Source organism: Macaca thibetana, chromosome 4, assembly GCF_024542745.1.
Source record: "Macaca thibetana thibetana isolate TM-01 chromosome 4, ASM2454274v1, whole genome shotgun sequence".
Taxonomy (NCBI): Eukaryota; Metazoa; Chordata; class Mammalia; order Primates; family Cercopithecidae; genus Macaca; species Macaca thibetana.
The window spans coordinates 135,093,738-135,112,405 of NC_065581.1; the positions used below are offsets into that span (position 1 = coordinate 135,093,738).

The 18,668-nt window shown below is 39.1% G+C and overlaps 1 protein-coding gene across 2 annotated transcripts in view; it reads left to right on the forward strand.

Annotated features, from left to right (window-relative positions):
* The first annotated feature begins 12,909 nt into the window (after positions 1-12,909).
* The window catches only part of SAMD3 (sterile alpha motif domain containing 3), a 65,620-nt gene continuing 59,861 nt past the window's right edge, over positions 12,910-18,668 (forward strand). The window contains exons 1-3 of one of the 2 annotated variants that reach the window (XM_050786371.1): positions 12,929-13,077; positions 13,250-13,349; positions 14,021-14,210. In XM_050786371.1, coding sequence (XP_050642328.1) covers positions 13,271-13,349; positions 14,021-14,210 — 269 coding nt within the window. In that variant the 5' untranslated portion in view covers positions 12,929-13,077; positions 13,250-13,270. Of the gene's footprint in view, positions 13,350-14,020; positions 14,211-18,668 lie in introns of both variants that reach the window. The other variant, XM_050786370.1, reaches the window with a different exon arrangement.

Here is an 18,668-nt window from a genome sequence, read left to right on the forward strand (position 1 = left end):
AGAAGCTCTAGCTGCAGCAAAGAGAACAATCAAGTTATCACAACCCGTCAACAGACTGGAAGTCACCAATGTGCTGAGACACTGGAGTTGTGAACTCTTTGTTAAGATATCCATCTGGCTTTGTATATACAACATGTATATCATATTATAATGCTCAGCACAGGGAATACAAGGATGGAAACACACAATTGTCATCATGCATGGGCTTCTGGTTTATATTAAGATGAAAATACCTTATAGGCTGGTATCCTTAAGTATAACTAGTTTTACTTGCTTTGCTAGACCTGATTTTTTTTACAAAGGGTATCCTTATTCAACTAGCTGTGTGTCCTTGGGCAAGTCACTTGGCTTTTCTGAAATTTCTTGTTCCCATTTAGGAAATGAGAGGATTTTACCAGATGTGGAAGATCCACATAGGTCTCCGTGTCTGCTGATGATGCAGCAGGAAATCAGAGGACATTGAATGATTCCTTCGATTTTTCTTTTCTTTTCTTTTTTTCTTTTTCTTTTTTTTTTAGATGGAGCTTTGCTTTTGTTGCACAGGCTAGAGTGTGGTTGCACAATCTTGGCTCGCTGCAACCTCTGCCTACCAGGTTCAAGCGATTCTCCTGCTTCAGCCTCCCAAGTAGCTGGGACTATAGGCACATGCCACCATGCCCAGCTAATGTTTGTATTTCTGGTAGAGATGAGGTTTCACCATGTTGGCCAGGCTGGCCTTGAACCCTTGGCCTCAAGCAATCCACCCACCTTGGCCTCCCAAAGTGCTGGGATTACAGGCATGAGCCATCATGCCTAGCAAGATTCCTCTGAAATTTTGAACTATCAAAAGCAGATCACTAAAGCAGAGATTTGAGCAGCTGCTTGCACACCCCTATGTTCATATCAGCATTATTCAAAATAGTCAAAAGATTGGAAAAGCCCAAATGGACGAGTTAATGGGTGCAGCATGCCAACATGGCACATGTATACATATGTAACAAAACTGTACGTTGTGCACATGTACCCTAGAGCTTAAAGTATAATTAAAAAAAAAAAAGAAAAAGCCCAATATCCACTGTCAAGTGAATGAATAAACAAAATGTGGTATGTACATCAAAAGGAATATTATTCAGCCTTAAAAATGAAGGCGGCCGGGCGCGGTGGCTCAAGCCTGTAATCCCAGCACTTTGGGAGGCCGAGACGGGCGGATCACGAGGTCAGGAGATCGAGACCATCCTGGCTAACACAGTGAAACCCCGTCTCTACTAAAAATACAAAAAACTTAGCCGGGCGAGGTGGCAGGCGCCTGTAGTCCCAGCTACTCGGGAGGCTGAGGCAGGAGAATGGCGTAAACCCGGGAGGCGGAGGTTGCCATGAGCCAAGATCGCACCATTGCACTCCAGCCTGGGTGACAGAGCGAGACTCCGTCTCAAAAAAAAAAAAAAAAAAAAAAAAAGAAGGCTATTCTCACACAAGCTACAAGATGAATGAACCTTGAAAATATTATACTGAGAGAAATAATCCAGATATAAAAGAACAAATATTGTATGATTTCACTTACATGGCATACCTAAAATAGTCAAATTAATGGAGATAGAAAGCAAAATAATGGTTACCAGGTACTAGGACTGCAGGGTGAATATGGGAGTTATTGTTCCATGAGTACAGAGTTTCATTTTGGGGATGATGAAAAAGTTCTGGAAATGGATAATAGTGATGATTGCACAATAATGTGAATATACTTATTGCCACTGAATTGTACCCCTCACAAAGGGTTAAGATGGTAAATTTTACATTATGTATATTTTTGCACAATTTATTTAAATGTAAAAAGATCAGGTTACTGTATTTATTGTACATCCTTAGCTTTATGAAAAATCCTTGTAAACACAATATTACTACATTAATTTCAGTGATGTAAACAATTTTTTTTTTTTTTTTTTGAGACGGAGTTTCACTCTTGTCACCCAGGCTGGAGTGCAATGGTGCGATCTTGGCTCACTGCAGCCTCCGCCTTCTGGGTTCAAGTGATTCTCCTGCCTCAGCCTCCTAAATAGCTGGGATTACAGGCGCCCACCACCATACTCAGCTAATTTTTTTATTTTTAGTAGAGACGGGGTTTCACCATGTTGGCCAGGCTGGTCTTCAACTCCTGACCTCAGGTGATCCACCCACCTTGGCCTCCCAAAGTGCTGGGATTACAGGAGTGAGCCACCATGCCCAGCCCCTCATAATTATTTTTTAAGGTGTTATACAAATTTATCAAAGGTATAATTTGCGCATAGTGACATTTGGGGATGATTTGCAAACTTTGACCTATAGGGCTCTGTACATTGGAAATAAATCATAATAAATCTTTCAATTGCTCCTCAAACTTGGCTGATCATAAGAATCAATGGTAATGATTAGAAATACTATGGGAACTCACTCCACCCACCTGAATCAGAATCTTCTAAGAAAGGACTTAGAAATCAATATTTTCATGAAGTACACCCGTTGCTCTTATATTAGGTAAGTTGGAAAATACATTTTTAAAAATCAAATTCTGAATTCTGAGTTCAACAGAGAGAAACACAGGAGATCAGCAGCAACCTCTGCACCCTTCAGTACCACTTCAAGCTCCAATCTGCCCATCAGGCCCTCCAGAAAGGTAGAATGACAGCTTCACTAATGCCCTTTCCTGGGAAAACCTGTGCTGTCCTGAATTACTGCAGATACTTCTGCAACAGTGGATAGAAAACTGTACCAGAAAGAGAACAACTAGATGAGATAACTCAACAAGTGATCGGATCAATTCGATAAGAAGGGTGATGTGATCAGAAGACAATGGAGCCAGGATTAAGCCAACAGCAGGCTGACCGCTCAATTTCCTTAGGCGTCTCTCCTTCGCACTTTACCAGGAACAAGTGCCCAGGCAAGCATTTTTCAAGCTGCCAAATGCCAAGGAGTTTGAAATGACAAGTTAGTTTTTGGCCTGGTTATAGAAATACTGACTTTTCTCATATCTTAAGCTTTGTGGATAACCTAATATATGAATAATTTTTTTTCCTCTTCTTCCAACTTATCTTGGTGTACCACATTTGTTCCCAAATGTAATCAAAGAATGGTAGCAGTGAGTAGGCAACAGTTAAGATTGAAATGTAAGGATTTTTAAAAATAAGTTTACCATGGAACAATCTAAAGAGGAAAGCTATATGTTTTTATAATCCTTACGGTCTTTATTTCTAATATGCCTATCTTACTGAAACTGATCCAGTCATCCCATAGATAATTTTTCTTAATAAACATAGAAATTAACCCTTCTGGTTTTAAAGCTTGAAACTCACCAGATCCAGACAATGAAATACCAGCCTCTCATTCATCTACTTGCTCCCTTACCCCTTCCACATTCCTGTTTTCCCATACATAGTTAACATTTCTCCCCCGCTATATAGACCTCTAATTTTAGTTGATCAGGAAGAGGGATTTGAGACTGAGCTCCCATCTCCTGGACTGCAGCACCTGATTAAAGCCTTCTTCCTTGGCAATACTTGTTGTCTCAGTCATTGGCTTTCTATGCAGCAAATAGCAGGACCTAGACTAAACCCCTTGTGTTTCGGTAATATTATTTTTTACTTGTTATCATTCACATAACCTTTTCCTTTCCTCCTTACTTTCTTCCCCATGCGCATTCACTCTCTTGCTCAGTACTGCTCTCTGTCTCTGTCTGTCTCTCTTTATCTCTCTCTCTCTAACACACACACACACACACACACACACACAAATTCAAACACACAGACTCATATTGAATAATGGACTATAGCCTACAAATTGGTATGAATTTTACCTTTTGGGCAAACTCTAAAAAGAGTGCTTCAGGCTGGGCGCGGTGGCTCATGCCTGTAATCCCAGCACTTTGGGAGGCCGAGGCGGGCAGATCATGAGGTCAGGAGATCGAGACCATCCTGGCTAACACAGTGAAACCCCGTCTCTACTAAAAATACAAAAAAAATTAGCTGGGCATGGTGGCACGCGCCTTTAGTCCCAGCTATTCAGGAGGCTAAGACAGGAGAATCGCTTGAACCCAGGAGGTGGAGGTTGCAGTGAGCTGAGATCACACCACTGCACTCCAGCCTGGGTGACAGAGAGAGACTCCATCTCAAAATAATAATAATAATAATGATAAATAAAGTGCTTTTGTAACAACAAAAGTTTGAATATTCTGGCCTGTCCTCACATGAACCTAGGGCCGGCAGAAGCATGAGCATTTGTCACTCATGAGAAACACAGGGTCCCATGCCTTTTTTTGTCTCCACACCTCCCATCTGTGCTTTTGATACGGGAGGCGGGCAGGGAAGTGCTGCGTAGAGAAGAGTGGGGTCCCTGGCTCCACCCTCGGGCCTGTACCCATGGACATAAGTGAGGATGGACACTCCTATTTTCATGCCAAAATATTGAATTTTCCAAGAGCACCCTGGCCCACCACACCCCCATCCTGTGCCTATAAAAAACCCTGAGACCCTAGTGGGCACAGACACAAGTGGCTGGATGTCAAGAGGAACACACTGGCAGAACACACTGACAGACTCTGGCAGGCCGTCGATAGCAGTACGATGTGGACCACGTGGAATTTGGGGATGGCTGGGGACGGTTGGAGGAGAGTCGGGCCACTGAGAGGCCTGACTCCAGGGGAAGACCACCTTCCCATCCCATCCCCCTTGTAGATCCCATCCATCTGCTGAGAGCTACTTCCACCATTCAATAAAACTGTGCACTCATTCTCCAAGCCCATATGTGATTCAATTTTTCTGGTACATTAAGGCAAGAACCCTGTGATACAGAAAGCCTTCTGTCCTTGTGATAAGGCAGAGGATCTAATTGAGCTGATTAACACATGACACCTGCGGACAGCTAAGCTGAAAGAGTGCACTGTGACACACTCCCACTAGAGCTTCAGGAGCTGTAAACACTCAACCCTAGGTGCTGCCATGGGGTCGGAGCCCACGCTCCCCATGACCTACCCATCTGCATGCTCCCCCTAGGGGTTTGAGCTGCAGGGAACCAAAGAAGGGAGTCACACCTATCGCCTGATCTGTGAGGGCGTGTCCAAGTTTCACTTTGAGTCACACTGCATTAAGAAGACCCACTACCTTGTGTCCTCTTCTTCCTGTAGAGGTCTACAAAGTCAGACCAGCACTTAATGTAACAGATTAAGAGAGCCCAGCTTGACTGTACCAGCTGAGCAATATAGGCGGATACAGAAATCACCTTTCATGTGTTCTAACAAATGAGTACGTCCAAAAAAAAAAAATAGTTTAATAGCTGTAATAGTTTAATATTGTAAGTTCTTGCCACCACTCAGAGCTATAAAACATTCAACTATCACCTGCACTATCACGTACACACTGAGCTATGTAACAGGAATTACATTCAGTCAATGTGTCTGCTAAATAAAGGTTTGTGCATTTTAGTTCAATGATGTAGCTACAAAGAAAATGAAGCCTGGAGACACTAGAACCTTCTGAGATACAAAGCTTTGAGTCCTTGACTTTGAATTCAACGTCTAAATTCCAATACATTATTATTATATCTGCCTTAAGATTGATATAGCAAATTTTTTTCTGGTTAGTGTTATTTCTTCTAGGAGCTTCAGAAAGGTAACTAAGGGAGAAAAAGATATATTATTGTGAACATATATGTACATACATGGGTATTTGTCACACTTGTCAGAACCTTCTTCCTTTGAGAGGTGCAAACATTAGCTGTCTGAGATCTATCCTGTTTCAAACTTACCTTATGTGTACTGTGAGGCTCCCAGTCTCGCTGCCTTTCAATGGGGCAGCCACTACTCAGTTGCTGCCATTGAGAAATATGGACCCAGTATCACCAGAACTTTTGATTTTTCAAGAGAAACCAAGATTCCAGATTTGTAGGTGATATCTTCCATTTTTCAGATAAAACAAAGTAACCAGAACCATACCCACTAATCAGATTTGCCTGGAGGAGGAGAAGGTGCTCTCTCCTTTGATCTTCTGATCTCGAAGAGATGGACCAAAAGCCTCTCCAGCAGTAATCTGTAAATATCACTTTTTACCTTTTCTCTATAAAACTCTAACTTTTCTGATATTAAGATAAAATTCTTTCATTGAGAAAAATTTAAGAGTAGCAGATTACAAACAAAAAACATTAATTCCTCCAAATAGAGGTTGCTACTTCTGCCATCTAGTACATGCTTTCCCAGTCTTTGTGTAACTAAGCATTTCATTCTACTTTTATTTTATTCTTTCCACAAAACTGAATCATACTGTTTTAAATCTATTTTCATTTAACCACATCCATGACTGTTTCTCTCTATATTGTTATTTTTCTAGATAAAATTTTTAATTACTACATAGTATTTTATTTTAAATATAAATTACTGTATTTCATTGGCCAATTCCTATTGTGGAAATTTTGTCTGTCCAATTTCTTCGCTATTCTGACCATTGCTATGGCAAACATCTTTTGTGTTCATTTCTGTTAATGTCTCTAGGCACATTCTTAGAAATGCTATTTTGGGGTCAGAATGTAGAAATATTTTTAATGTTTTTGGCTTGCATTAGTACCCTTTGAAGTTGGATAGATTGGACTCAAATCACTTTTGCCTTTACAAGCAAAGGAACCTTAGGCGAGTTACCTTGTAAACTCCAGGACTTTCATCTATAAAATGGGAATAATATGACAGGGCAAGTTGTGCCACTTTATACTCCCCTTAGTAATGTGTAAGATAACATTTGACCTTGCACTCTTGCTAATTTTCACATTTTCCAATGGAATAAATGGAGATGGTATTTAATTCTTTTTATTGCAAATAATGTAGATTTTCAGATACTGGTTTAAAATTTTGTGCAAGGGTTACCTATTCCTATTTTTTTCTATTGGTATATTAAATTTTTAGTTGGTTTTATGGATTATAGAGTTGACCCTTGAACAACATGTGTTGGAACCTCTCAGGTTCACTTACATGCAGATTTTCTTCTGCCTCTGCCACCCCTGAGACAGCAAGACCAACTCTCCTCTTCCTCCTCCTCCTCCTCAGCCTACTCACCTCAAGAAGACGAGAAGACGGGTGTGAAGATCTTTATGATAATCCACTTCCACCCACATCGTAAATAGTAAATATGCTTTCTCTTCCTTGTTATTTGCTTAATAACATTTTCTTTTCTCTAACACATTTTATTGTAACAGTACTGTATATAATACATATAACATACAAAATATGTGTTAATTGACTATGTTATCAGTTAAGATTTGGATCAGCAGTAGGCTATTAGTAGTTAAGTTTGGGGGTAGTCAAAAGTTATATGCAAATTTTCAACTGCATAGCGGAGTCAGCGTCCCAACCCCTGTGTCGCACAAGGGTCACAAGGGTCATGTGACCCATGAGTTTTTCCTTTTTAGTCAAATCTATCAATATTTTATTTTATTATGTAATCTTAGATTATTTTAAACCCTTTTTAATTTTTCATATTTACATATTTAACTTATCTGAGGAATTTATTGTGTAGGTGTTATAAGACATTTTCCCAACAAAATGTATTGACTAATCCCTTCTTTGTCACCAATTTTAAAGATCTTTTCAGTACTTCCATATGAATATTTATGTTTCTAAGTTTCTATTCTGTTTCAATATCTGTTCTCTTTTCCTCCAGAACCATGCTGTTAATAGTATAACACTTTTTAACGTCTGGAAGTGCAAGTCCTTTTGCCAAGCATTTTTAGTTATTTTTACCTATTTATTCTTCCACATGAAAACTAGTCTCATAGTAAGTAAAACATATAACCATGCATGATTATTAATTGGAATTTATAAATTAATCCAAGGGTAAATGACATCTTCAAACTATCAGGACTTCTCAGTCACACATCCAGCTTTTGATAAAATTCAATAGCACAGTTCACAGTTACCATCTCTGGCAAAACCCCCTAGGATTGTTATCTGTGTTGCTGAACCATAAGCTTTGGCTGTCAATGAGGCAGAAGCAGGGATAAACCATAAGTTTGACTCAAAGGCCAAAACACCAGGGCGTTTGTGACTCAAAGGTTCCAGAGTTCTGGGACTCTGGCTCATTGCTATTTTTGTTCATTAATTTAACTAAACCCCCCAGGTAAGTGGCTGTTTAGTTTCTTTGAAAATACGAAAATTGGCTGGGCACGGTGGCTCACGCCTGTAATCCCAGCACTTTGGGGGACCGAGGCAGGCAGATCACAAGTTCAGCAGTTCGAGATCCGCCTGGCCAACATGGTGAAACCCCGTTTCTACTAAAAACACAAAAATTAGCCCAGCATGGTGGCACGCCTGTAATCTCAGCTACTCAGGAGGCTAAGGCAAAAGAATGGCTTGAATCCGGGAGGTGGAGGTTGCAATGAGCTGAGATTGTGCCACTGCATTCCACACTTCAACCTGGGTGACGGAGCGAGACTCCATCTCAAAAAAAAAAAAAAAAAGAAGAAAGAAAGAAAAAGAAAAAAAAAGAAAAATATGAAACTTAAGTTACTATGACTGTGCTCACCACTTTTTCCTTCAAATTTATTGGAGGTGTTGTGAATTACAGACAACGCTGGTAAGTCTTGCTAGATAAAAAGAACCAACAGAGACACTAATCTTTATAAAAGTAAGATTTTAATAACTTAAGCCATAGGAAATTACTGATCTTGAATTCTTATATGTACAAAAATGGCTGTTTCAGCAGAATTCTCAATTGCAAAAATGTGGGACCAACCCAAATCCCCATCAATCAACAAGTGGATAAAGAAACTGCGGTATATATATGATGGAATACTACTCAACCACAAAAAGGAATGAATTAATGGCATTTGCAGTGACCTGGATGATATTGGAGACTATTATTCTAAGTGAAGTAGCTCGGGAATGGAAAACCAAATATCATATGCTCTCACTCATAAGTGGGAGTTAAGTTATAAGGATGAAAAGGCATAGGAACGACACAGTGGACTTTGGGGACTTTTGGGGACTCAGGAAAAGGTGGAGAAAAGGGTGAGGGATAAAAGACTACAAATTGGGTGCAGTGAATACTGCTCCAGTGATGTATGCACCAAAATCTCACAAATTACCACTAAAGAACTTACGCACATAACCAAACACCACTTGTTCCCCAATAACCTATGGGAATAAAAATTTTAAAAAAATAAAATAAAAATAAATCCTTATAATTAAAAAAATGACTGTTTCATATGCTTTAGCATAATGGATACAGACAGCCCCTTTTGGTGTGTTTCACCTGCTTGGTGTCTGCAAGCTTTATAGATGTCACTCCCTTTCAGACCAGGATGTATGAAAAAAATTAATAGTTTTGTTCCTTAAATGTTTAAAACATTAATATAAATATCTATGTTTTCAAAAACGAAGGAAAATTGGTGCATGTATGAATGTTTAGTAAAGGCTAAGGCCTTCCATCTCATACACAATTTGCTTCAAGAAAGAATGCTTTTCTGTCATTTATTTGACTCAGCTGCCTAAATAATCTTTCCAAAGCATGGAACATACTCTCAGTTCAATGACTCTCCCAAGCTTAGGCATATCTATAAACTCTTAACATTCTAAGCCTTTCTGCAATCTTCAGACCCTGTCTCCTGTGGTTCCCTACCATGTGGTGCCTATTCCAAGCAGCATGGTCCTCCCTGAGGTTCCAAAACATGACTCGTTTATTTCTGGTTTTTTACTTTGAGTTCATTACATTGGTCCTGCTTTCTCCAGTTTTTTTGCTATCTAAACTATGTCCATTATTTAGATTCCAAATCAAGATCCATTTGCTTCCAGGACACTGTGGGAAAATCCAGCCCCAGGGTGCTTTCTAAAGCATCCATCATAATTGGCTGTATATCATATTCTGCTTATCTATGTATCTTATCTTCTTAGTAAGGCTTCTAACTTCTTTAGTGTATCATCATCCACCCCACTTTGGGCTAGCTATCTAGTCAGTAAACATCTTGGTGACTAACATATGCAAAGTATTTGAGTTGAATATTTCAGTGTTTATTTCATGTGGTCTGGCGATGGTTGGAAGAACATCATCAGGCCATAGTGGATGAGATGTTATGTTCCATTGGAACATCATGCTGCTATTGAGACACCGGAGTACGAAGAGGTCCCTGGAGAACCTCCAACCAGCCTGCGCACTAAGAGAATGGCATGGAGCCACGGAAGTTCACGCAGTTTGCAGCAAGGAGGACCTGGCCTCTCTTATCCTGGTGTGGGAACTTGGAATTCAATCTGTGAGATGAGAAGCATATACTAGCAGGACTCTCGCTCTGCTGAGAGTCAGTTTCCCCTTATTTTCCTTTTCGCCCAATAAATTCCTTTTTTCTCACCCTTCAAAGTGAATGTGAGCCTTATGTTTCATGGCTGTGTGACAAGAACCCAACTCTTAGCTGAACTAAAGAGAGAGTCCTACAACACTATCACCTCCCATGGTAGCAAGGCTGCTACCCAAGAGAATTGCCCCGACATTGTTGTATGTGACAGCCACATCCTTATTTTTGTACCTCAATTTTCCTTCTTTTATACACGCGCAGCCTGGAACTGATTTTTGATAAATGTTTCGTCCCTTCAAGTTCAGCCATGGTAGGAGATACTTTTTCTCAGGGCAGAATGAGGTATTGATCCAGGAGACGGCATATGCTGCCAGCAAAACTTTTAGGAATCTTTTATTGTCTCAGCTTTTGGACTTCAGAGGAATAAAACTAAAAATGCAAATAGAAAGAAAGATGACAAAAAGTGTTCATAGTTTCTTAAAAAGTGCTCTTTGGTGGTTGATGTTTTTATGTTAGATTGCCCCTTGAAGATTATAAATCACATTCACAGCAGATGACCCTATAATCTTCCTTTGTAGTTTTAACAAATTTATTAAATAAAGCTTACCCATATTCAGGCTGCTTTAGCTAAAGTCTTACCTCTTCTTGGCTTTAGTTAGATGAAGCCCTGTAATATTTAATACAAATTTATTTTCTTGATTTTTAATTCAATCAAATAATGGAATGGTTTAGCAGGAGCATTCATACATAATTCTTCTTAAAAATTATTAATTTTTAATTATTAATTCTTCTTAAAGAATTATTAATTCTTTAAGTATTAAAGAATTATTTTATTAAAGAATACTTTAATTAGTAAAGTATTATTAATTCTTCTTAAAAATTATTGTGCCTTCAACTATTTAGGGTTAATGCTTGCCTTCACATTTTGAAATATTTTCAGATGTTTCTGAAGCTCAGAATAAAGCTACCAGATATATCTTTTCTCATTTGATATATAGTTTATGCCTTCATGGTGTAGAAGATCATAAATAACATATCCATAATTTATGTGAGAAGAAGTTGTAACATTACTACTCAAAAGATGTTACATTGTTTAGTCAGTGATACCGTTTTATAAACTCTCCAGAAAAACTACTGGGCAAAAACTATATGCTTTTTAATGTTATTATGTTTGTATGACGTTATAATTTAACCTGTTTTCTTTTTCCCAGAAGTAGAATTGTGGTAAAAATCTGCAAATTTAAAAATACGTGACCATTTCCAAGTACTCATTTTATTTTCAAATCTCCTTTTATCCATAGATGACTATAAGGCAGTATCTTCTGCTCTGCATACCTTTTTATCGTAGAGCTTAGAGAATTGTTTTATTTTTTCTTTATTTTCTATTTTTTCCCTAAGTCCTAATCTTCGCAAGGAAGCCAGAAGTGTGACAGAAAGGTGTGATTTTTAATTTACACCAGAGTCTCGCAAATAATGACTTTTCACACCCTGCTATTGCTGCTTAGCCTAGGGGAGGAGTTCTATGGCTACTGTTTGTCATAGCAAATTAAATCCACTGCTGAAATTCAGAAAGATGTTCTTCTATATTTAACCCTTGTTTTCAATTTTTCAAGTTGGTGTTTGTGAATACTTATGAGTATGAGGCTTAATACTTTGAAGTCTACCTGTTTTCTAGGAAATGATTCTTGAAGACTATCTTTCCAGCTTGTCACATATGCAAGGTAAACATCTTTCCCCTTTTCCACTATTTTAACTATAATGTTCGTAATTGTAACTTATTTAAATATACAAAAATGAAAAATACAACAATAGTTCTATTTAAAACTTCCATCAATAAAATTTAAATTCACGACTAATAAACATTTTTATCTTTCCTTATGATTCCATTTCTCCAAGAGTAGCTTTTTCCTTGGTCTTTATAGAATAGTCAGTATCTTAATGTACAAGTAAATCTATATCATTTAGATTGAGATTTCAAATTGACAAGTAATGATAAAAGGTTAAAATGTTTTAAATTTATTTCAGTTCCCTCCCCACCCACCCCGCCTCCAAGTCCATCAGAAGTCCTTTGGATTTAATTACAAAAATCAGAAATAAGCTTCCTTAGGGAAATAGCTTTAAGTTTTCTAAGTGGTTGGAGACAAGCGGCATGCAAAAATAACTGAAATAGTTAAAGAATGTATCTTGCAAACTTTGCCTACGCTTCTTTCACAATAATTATTAACATATTTAATTATTTTCCAATTTTGAATATGCCCAATTAAGTAAAAAATTTTCAGTCAGAGTGGTAGTTTATCCTAGTTATCTCACCAATCATAACAGTGTCCAATAGAGTTCTAGAACTCAGAGGGATATGTAAGAGTAGTATTGGAAGGAAGGACAGAAACATTCAGATTCTCCTGAGAAATTTGGGTCCTACTTCCTCCTCTTGCTAAAGGAAAACAATGAGAAGCAGTAAGTTACAATCTCCTTCTCCTAGCTAGGAGAAGCAAGGGGTTAACCAGTCTTGGTTTACTAAGTATCTCTGTCAGGCTTTTATCTGATCCTTCCTCCCTTCCTCCCCTGCCCCCCCCCTTCTGTAAATGTCAACCACTTCCTGAGGAGCCTGGTACTGGTGAATTTCACACCTTTCTTTTCTTTGTGAAGAAACCTGGGTGTTAATGGTACAGGATTGGGTACCATTGTGTGTCTCTGGCTGTCTGTTAGTAAAGCTTAGGATGCCTGTGGAAAAAAAGTAGGAGAAGGTGAAGAAATCTGAGAAATGAGATACTAGGAAATAGTTTTAAATCAGGTCTTATTTTTAAAGTGAGTGTGTGTTTTGTTAGCAATTTTTAAATGTACATTGTAAAAATCGTAATTTTTAAAAAGCTTAACATTGAGAGTATAAAGGAGTCTAGCAAAGGAAGAGGCTATTAAAAAAAATTAAGGCACAATCAGAAAGAAAAGCTGGAGAATTCTCTGACCTTTTGCTCTACAGGTGTATTTACAGGAGACAGCAATGGAAACTTGGTCAGTTGAGCAGGTCTGCAGTTGGTTGGTGGAGAAAAATTTAGGCGAGCTAGTTCATAGGTTTCAAGGTGAGTTTTTTATACTTTCCAAAAATTTTAATTGAGCAACCTAGATATTCTGATGTCCTCTCTTACTGAAAATTACTTTTGTTGCCAAATGTCTGTGTGCATGTAAATGTGGATGTGGGGTTGCTGCAGTAGAGAACTTTACATTTCTTTATGGACTGTAGCAGAGTTTCCACTTGAAAGTAACATCCACAGGAGAATATAGTGTTTCAAGAACTCAAATAAAATAAAGTCTTACGGGTCATTTAAAATACATATTTGATATATGCATTTAATATTGCTTTTGTTCTTAAGTAATACAGTATGTACTTTTTGTAGTGTTGGGTTTATAAGGTTGAATACCGGCTAGGAGGTATTACGAAGAATAATTTCCTAAGGTTTTTTTCTTTATAAAAACAATACCAGTTAGAGAGAACTAGAATGGGGAGGGTGTTAATGTGGAAATAATAAGTTTTTTATTGTGATTCCATGTTCTGGTGCTTTCTTAGGACCAGGCATTGATTTGGAATTATGCAACATTGGAGTTCTGTCTTTGTCAAAAATATGGATACATTTATAATGGCAGGGGACAAGTTTAGATGATCCTTTTATCACTAGAGGGAATTTTGCCTCTTCAGAATGCCTGTGTTTTGCCAGAAAGCCATGTAGAAACTAATTTTTTTTCTTTTTCCCAGAGGAAGAAGTAAGTGGGGCCGCTCTTCTCGCACTTAATGATCGGATGGTTCAGCAACTGGTAAAGAAAATTGGGCACCAGGCTGTTCTGATGGATTTAATTAAAAAATACAAGCAGAACACTCAAGGACTGAAGTCCCCAGAAAACCCCAAAGAGGCAGCCCTGGTCATGCAAACAGAAGCAGCCCGAGAGTGAGTATGTTCATAAATGGCCTTAATTTTTTTTTTTCCCAAGTTTTCCCAATGGTGTCTAGAGCATGACGTTTGGGTTTAAAGCCCTTTGAAAATTGTGATCATTTTCTGCTAGACTGTATGTACAGTATTTCTAATATTTGAGCAAAGGACGTTGTAAAATTTTAAGAGTCAAGAAACTTTCTTATACACCATTTTTTAAACACTGATTCCAATCATTAGGGAAGTCCTATTAGCAAGGAGTTTCTATGTAAAATGCTGTGGAACAAGCAGGTGAAATAGACATGTAACAGAAGGAGAAACGGATCCTGAAGCTCTGGTTTTAAGATCAGGCTTTGGAAAAGGCATCTTGATTGCTCCTTTGCTTTTCCCAAAACTGTTTATTTATTAATCTAGTTATTTATTTTCCTAGGATTTCTTAGAGTAATGAACTTATACTCTCCTCTAGTTGCCTTTACGATGTAATTTGCTAAACACATTATTGTCACATGAGTTTTCTAATTTTTTAAGAGTATCCTTATGATAATGAATACTATGAAACACTCCAAAAAATCATGTAGAAAAAGTAGTGGTGGCAGATAAAAGCTCTGAAGTTTGGGGATGGTTTTATCTGTTTGTTTTTTAATCACTGACTTCTGCAATGGAAAGAAATGATAACAGGATTTATAAGGCTGAAATTTTCATTCTACACATCCATCTATGCCCTGGGATCATTTCAGCCATTCTGATTTGATTTTTCCATTTTCAAGATTTTTTTGTAAGGTTTCTAAGATTAAATAAATTTTAAAGATTTTGATGATTGATAAAATCTATTCTATGTTTTTACTTTAATTTTTTGAGATTAGATTGGTAATAATAAAGATTTCTCTCTTTCTCCTTGATAAGTAATATAATGGTAGAGACCTGACATAAGCAAGTTTATTTCTAGAATATTTGAATATTTGGGACATGGAGGGGAATAGGTAGCCTTGAAGGGATGGTATAGAGCTGGACTGGAAATTCTACTAATTGATTTTTTTTAAAAAAAAGCTTTTTGGTTTTTTTGGAGATGGATCTCAGTCTGACCCCCAGGCTGGAATGCTGTGGCAGGATCATAGCTCACAGCAGCTTCGAATTCCTGGGCTCAAGCAATCCTCCTGCTTCCGCCTCCCAAGTAGTTGGGATTACAGGCACTCAACACCATGCCTGGCTAATCTATTTTTATTTTTTTAAACAAATGGTGGTCTCACTATGTTGCCCAGGTTGGTCTCCAACTCCTGGCCTCAAGCCATCCTCCCACCTCAGCCTCCTAAAGCGCTGGGATTACAGGCAAGAGCTGCTTCGCCCGGTCCCCAGCTGATTTATTTGAAGGATTTCTAAACATTGTTTTGGCATATCTGTGTAAAAGAGGACACTCTTGAACATGTAAGTTTTGATGAAGTTCCCATTGCAAGCTTTTACTCCTTCCCAGCAAGGGAAGGGTAGGAACCTGAAAGAGAGATCAGGGTAATTTCCTTGTATTTTGGGATGAGTAGGACTTTTGAGCTGGAAGTTCCCTTCCATTGAGTGGAATCTTGATATTGCCTTAGGCACAGCTTAGAAGAAAACAGGCAGTCTTGTTTCCACTGCAAATCAGTTTGTAATGTTCTCAAGCAAAAGAGAACTGGCTGGACTGCCAGGAAACCTGGGCTTCCTTCCTCGTTCTACCACTGACTTGGATTGATTATATTAAATGTTGGCATTCCTGCTTCTTCATCTGTACATTGTGAAAAGTAATATGGTACTTACCTCCTCTTTAATTCACACTGATGTTAGGAGTATCACAATCTTTGAGCAAATCTGTCCTTTTTCTCCTAGACTAAAATAGTCCTGTGTTAAATATGAAACTTTGTTAACCGGGTTAAGAAAGCTAGTTTCAAACATGGCCAAGACTGGGACCACTGTTTGTCTGGGGATTTATGAGTGGGGACTTTGCACTCTACCCACAAGCAGCTGACTCACCTTAGGGATTTGTTTGTCTTGTATTTAGATTAAATTCTTCTGGTGCAGAATTACAATTGCATGTGAGAAGAGAAAACTTACTGCTTTATATTTGATTAAAATGCTTGTTGGTTGTATTTGCTTATTGTCAAATATATTTATTAACTATGTTGTCACTTGACAATCATCAAGTGAGAATGATAGTAGAAAGAGGTATGAGAATACGCTGTGTAATTAAACCCCCTTAGAGAGTGTTTAATAAAGATAGGAGACTTGGTGTACAGAAGAACCCTGAAGCTAGCTATCAAGACACCTGATTTCAACCCCCTGTCATGATATTAGCCCTTCATCCAGCCTTGGAAATTTGTCTGACCCCTTTTAGTTTTAGCTTCTTCAATTGTAAAATGAAGTAGGTAGAATAAGTGATACTTTAGGTCCCTTCTAAAGAGTCTGTGATGGCATTCTAGATCTGAGATAGCTGATAGGTTTCCGTTTGAGTAGATTCCCATTAATGGCTAGTGGTTGCCTGTGTGAACCCAAAAGTCTCTGAGACAGGTCTCAATCAATTTAGAAAGTTTATTTTGCCAAGGTTAAGGATGCATCCATGACACGGCTTCAGAAGGTCCTGATGACATGTGCCCAATGTAGTCAGGTACAGCTTGCTTTTATACATTTTAGGGAGACATAACACATTAGTCAGTGTAAGATTTACATTTGTTTGAACTAGAAGCACAGAACAACTCAAAGCTGGGGCTTCCAGATCACAGGTGGATTTAAAATTTTTCTGATTGGCAGCTCAGTGCAGTGGGTCACGCCTGTAATCTCAGCACTTTGGGAGACCAAGGCGGGCAGATCACTTGAGGTCAGGAGTTCGAGACCAGCCTGACCAACATGGTGAAACCCCGTCTCTACTAAAAATACAAAAATTAGCCAGGCATGGTGGTGGGTGTCTGTAATCCCAGCTACTCAGGAGGCTGAGGCAGGAGAATTGCTTGAACCTGGGAGGCAGAGTTTGCAGTGAGCCGAGATCATATCATTGTACTCCAGCCTGAGTGACAGAGCGAGACTCTGTCTCAAAAAAAAAAAAAAAAGCCAGGGGTGGTGGCTCACGCCTGTAATCCCAGCACTTTGGGAGGCAGAGGCAGGCGAATCACGAGGTCAGGAGATTGAGACCATCCTGGCTAACACGGCGAAACCCCGTCTCTACTAAAATTAGCTGGGCGTGGTGGCGGGCACCTGTAATCCCAGCTGCTCAGGAGGCTGAGGCAGGAGAATGGCGTGAACCCAGGAGGCAAAGGTTGCAGTGAGCCGAGATCCGGCCACTGCACTCCAGCCTGGGTGACAAAGCAAGACTCCGTCTCAAAAAAAAAAAAAAAAAAATTCTGATTGGCAATTGATTGAAAGAGTTATTATCAATAGAAATGTCTGGGTTATAAGGGGTTGTGGAGACTAAGGTTTTCTCATGCAGATGAAGCCTCCAGGTAGCAGGCTTCAGAGAGAATAGATCATAAATGTATCTCTTTTTCGTTTGAAATGGAGTCTTGCTTTGTCTTCCAGGCTGGAATGCAGTGGTGCTGTCTCGGCTGACTGCAACCTCTGCCTCCCAGGTTCAAGCGATTCTCCTGCCTCAGCCTCCTGAGTAGCTGGGCTATAGGCGCCAGCCACCACGCCTGGCTAATTTTTTGTATTTTTAGTAGAGATAGGGTTTCACTGTGTTAGCCAGGATGGTCTTGATCTCCTGACCTCGTGGTCCACCTGCCTCGGCCTCCCAAAATGCTGGGATTACAGGCATGATCTACCATGCCTGGCCCATAAATGTTTCTTATTAGACTTAATGTCTGTGTTGATGTTAATGCTGGTCAACTTTTCCTGAATTCTAAAAGGGAGGAGGGTATAATGAAGCATGTCCAACCTTCCCTTCCCATCATGGCCTGAACTAGTTTTTCAGGTTAATTTTGGAGTGCCTTTAGCTGAGAGGAGGGGTCCATTCAAATGGTTGGGGGCCTTAGAATTTTATTTTTGGTTTACACCTGGCTTTTTTTTTTTTTTTTTTAATGGAGTTTCACTCTTGTTGCCCAGGCTACAGTGCAATGGCACGATCTCAGCTCACTGCAACCTCCACCTCCCAGGTTCAAGTGATTCTCCTGCCTCAGTCTCCCGAGTAGCTGAGATTACAGGTGCCTGCCACCATGTCCAGCTGATTTTTGTGTTTTAAGTAGAGACAGGGCTTTGTCATCTTGGCCAGGCTGGCCTCAAAATCCTGACGTAAGGTGATCCACCTGCCTTGGCCTCCCAAAATGCTGGGATTACAGATGTGAGCCACCATACCCGGCCTGGCACGTTATTTTAAAAAGGATTTGTAGGCCACTTCTGGGCAGGATATTTAGCATCTTGTTGATACCTCAGCAAATGATGGGGATATGAAATAGGCGGGCATATTTGCAGTTGCTTTTTGGTTGTTGTTCTTGTTGAAACTGGTAGAAAAATCATTGGTCAGGA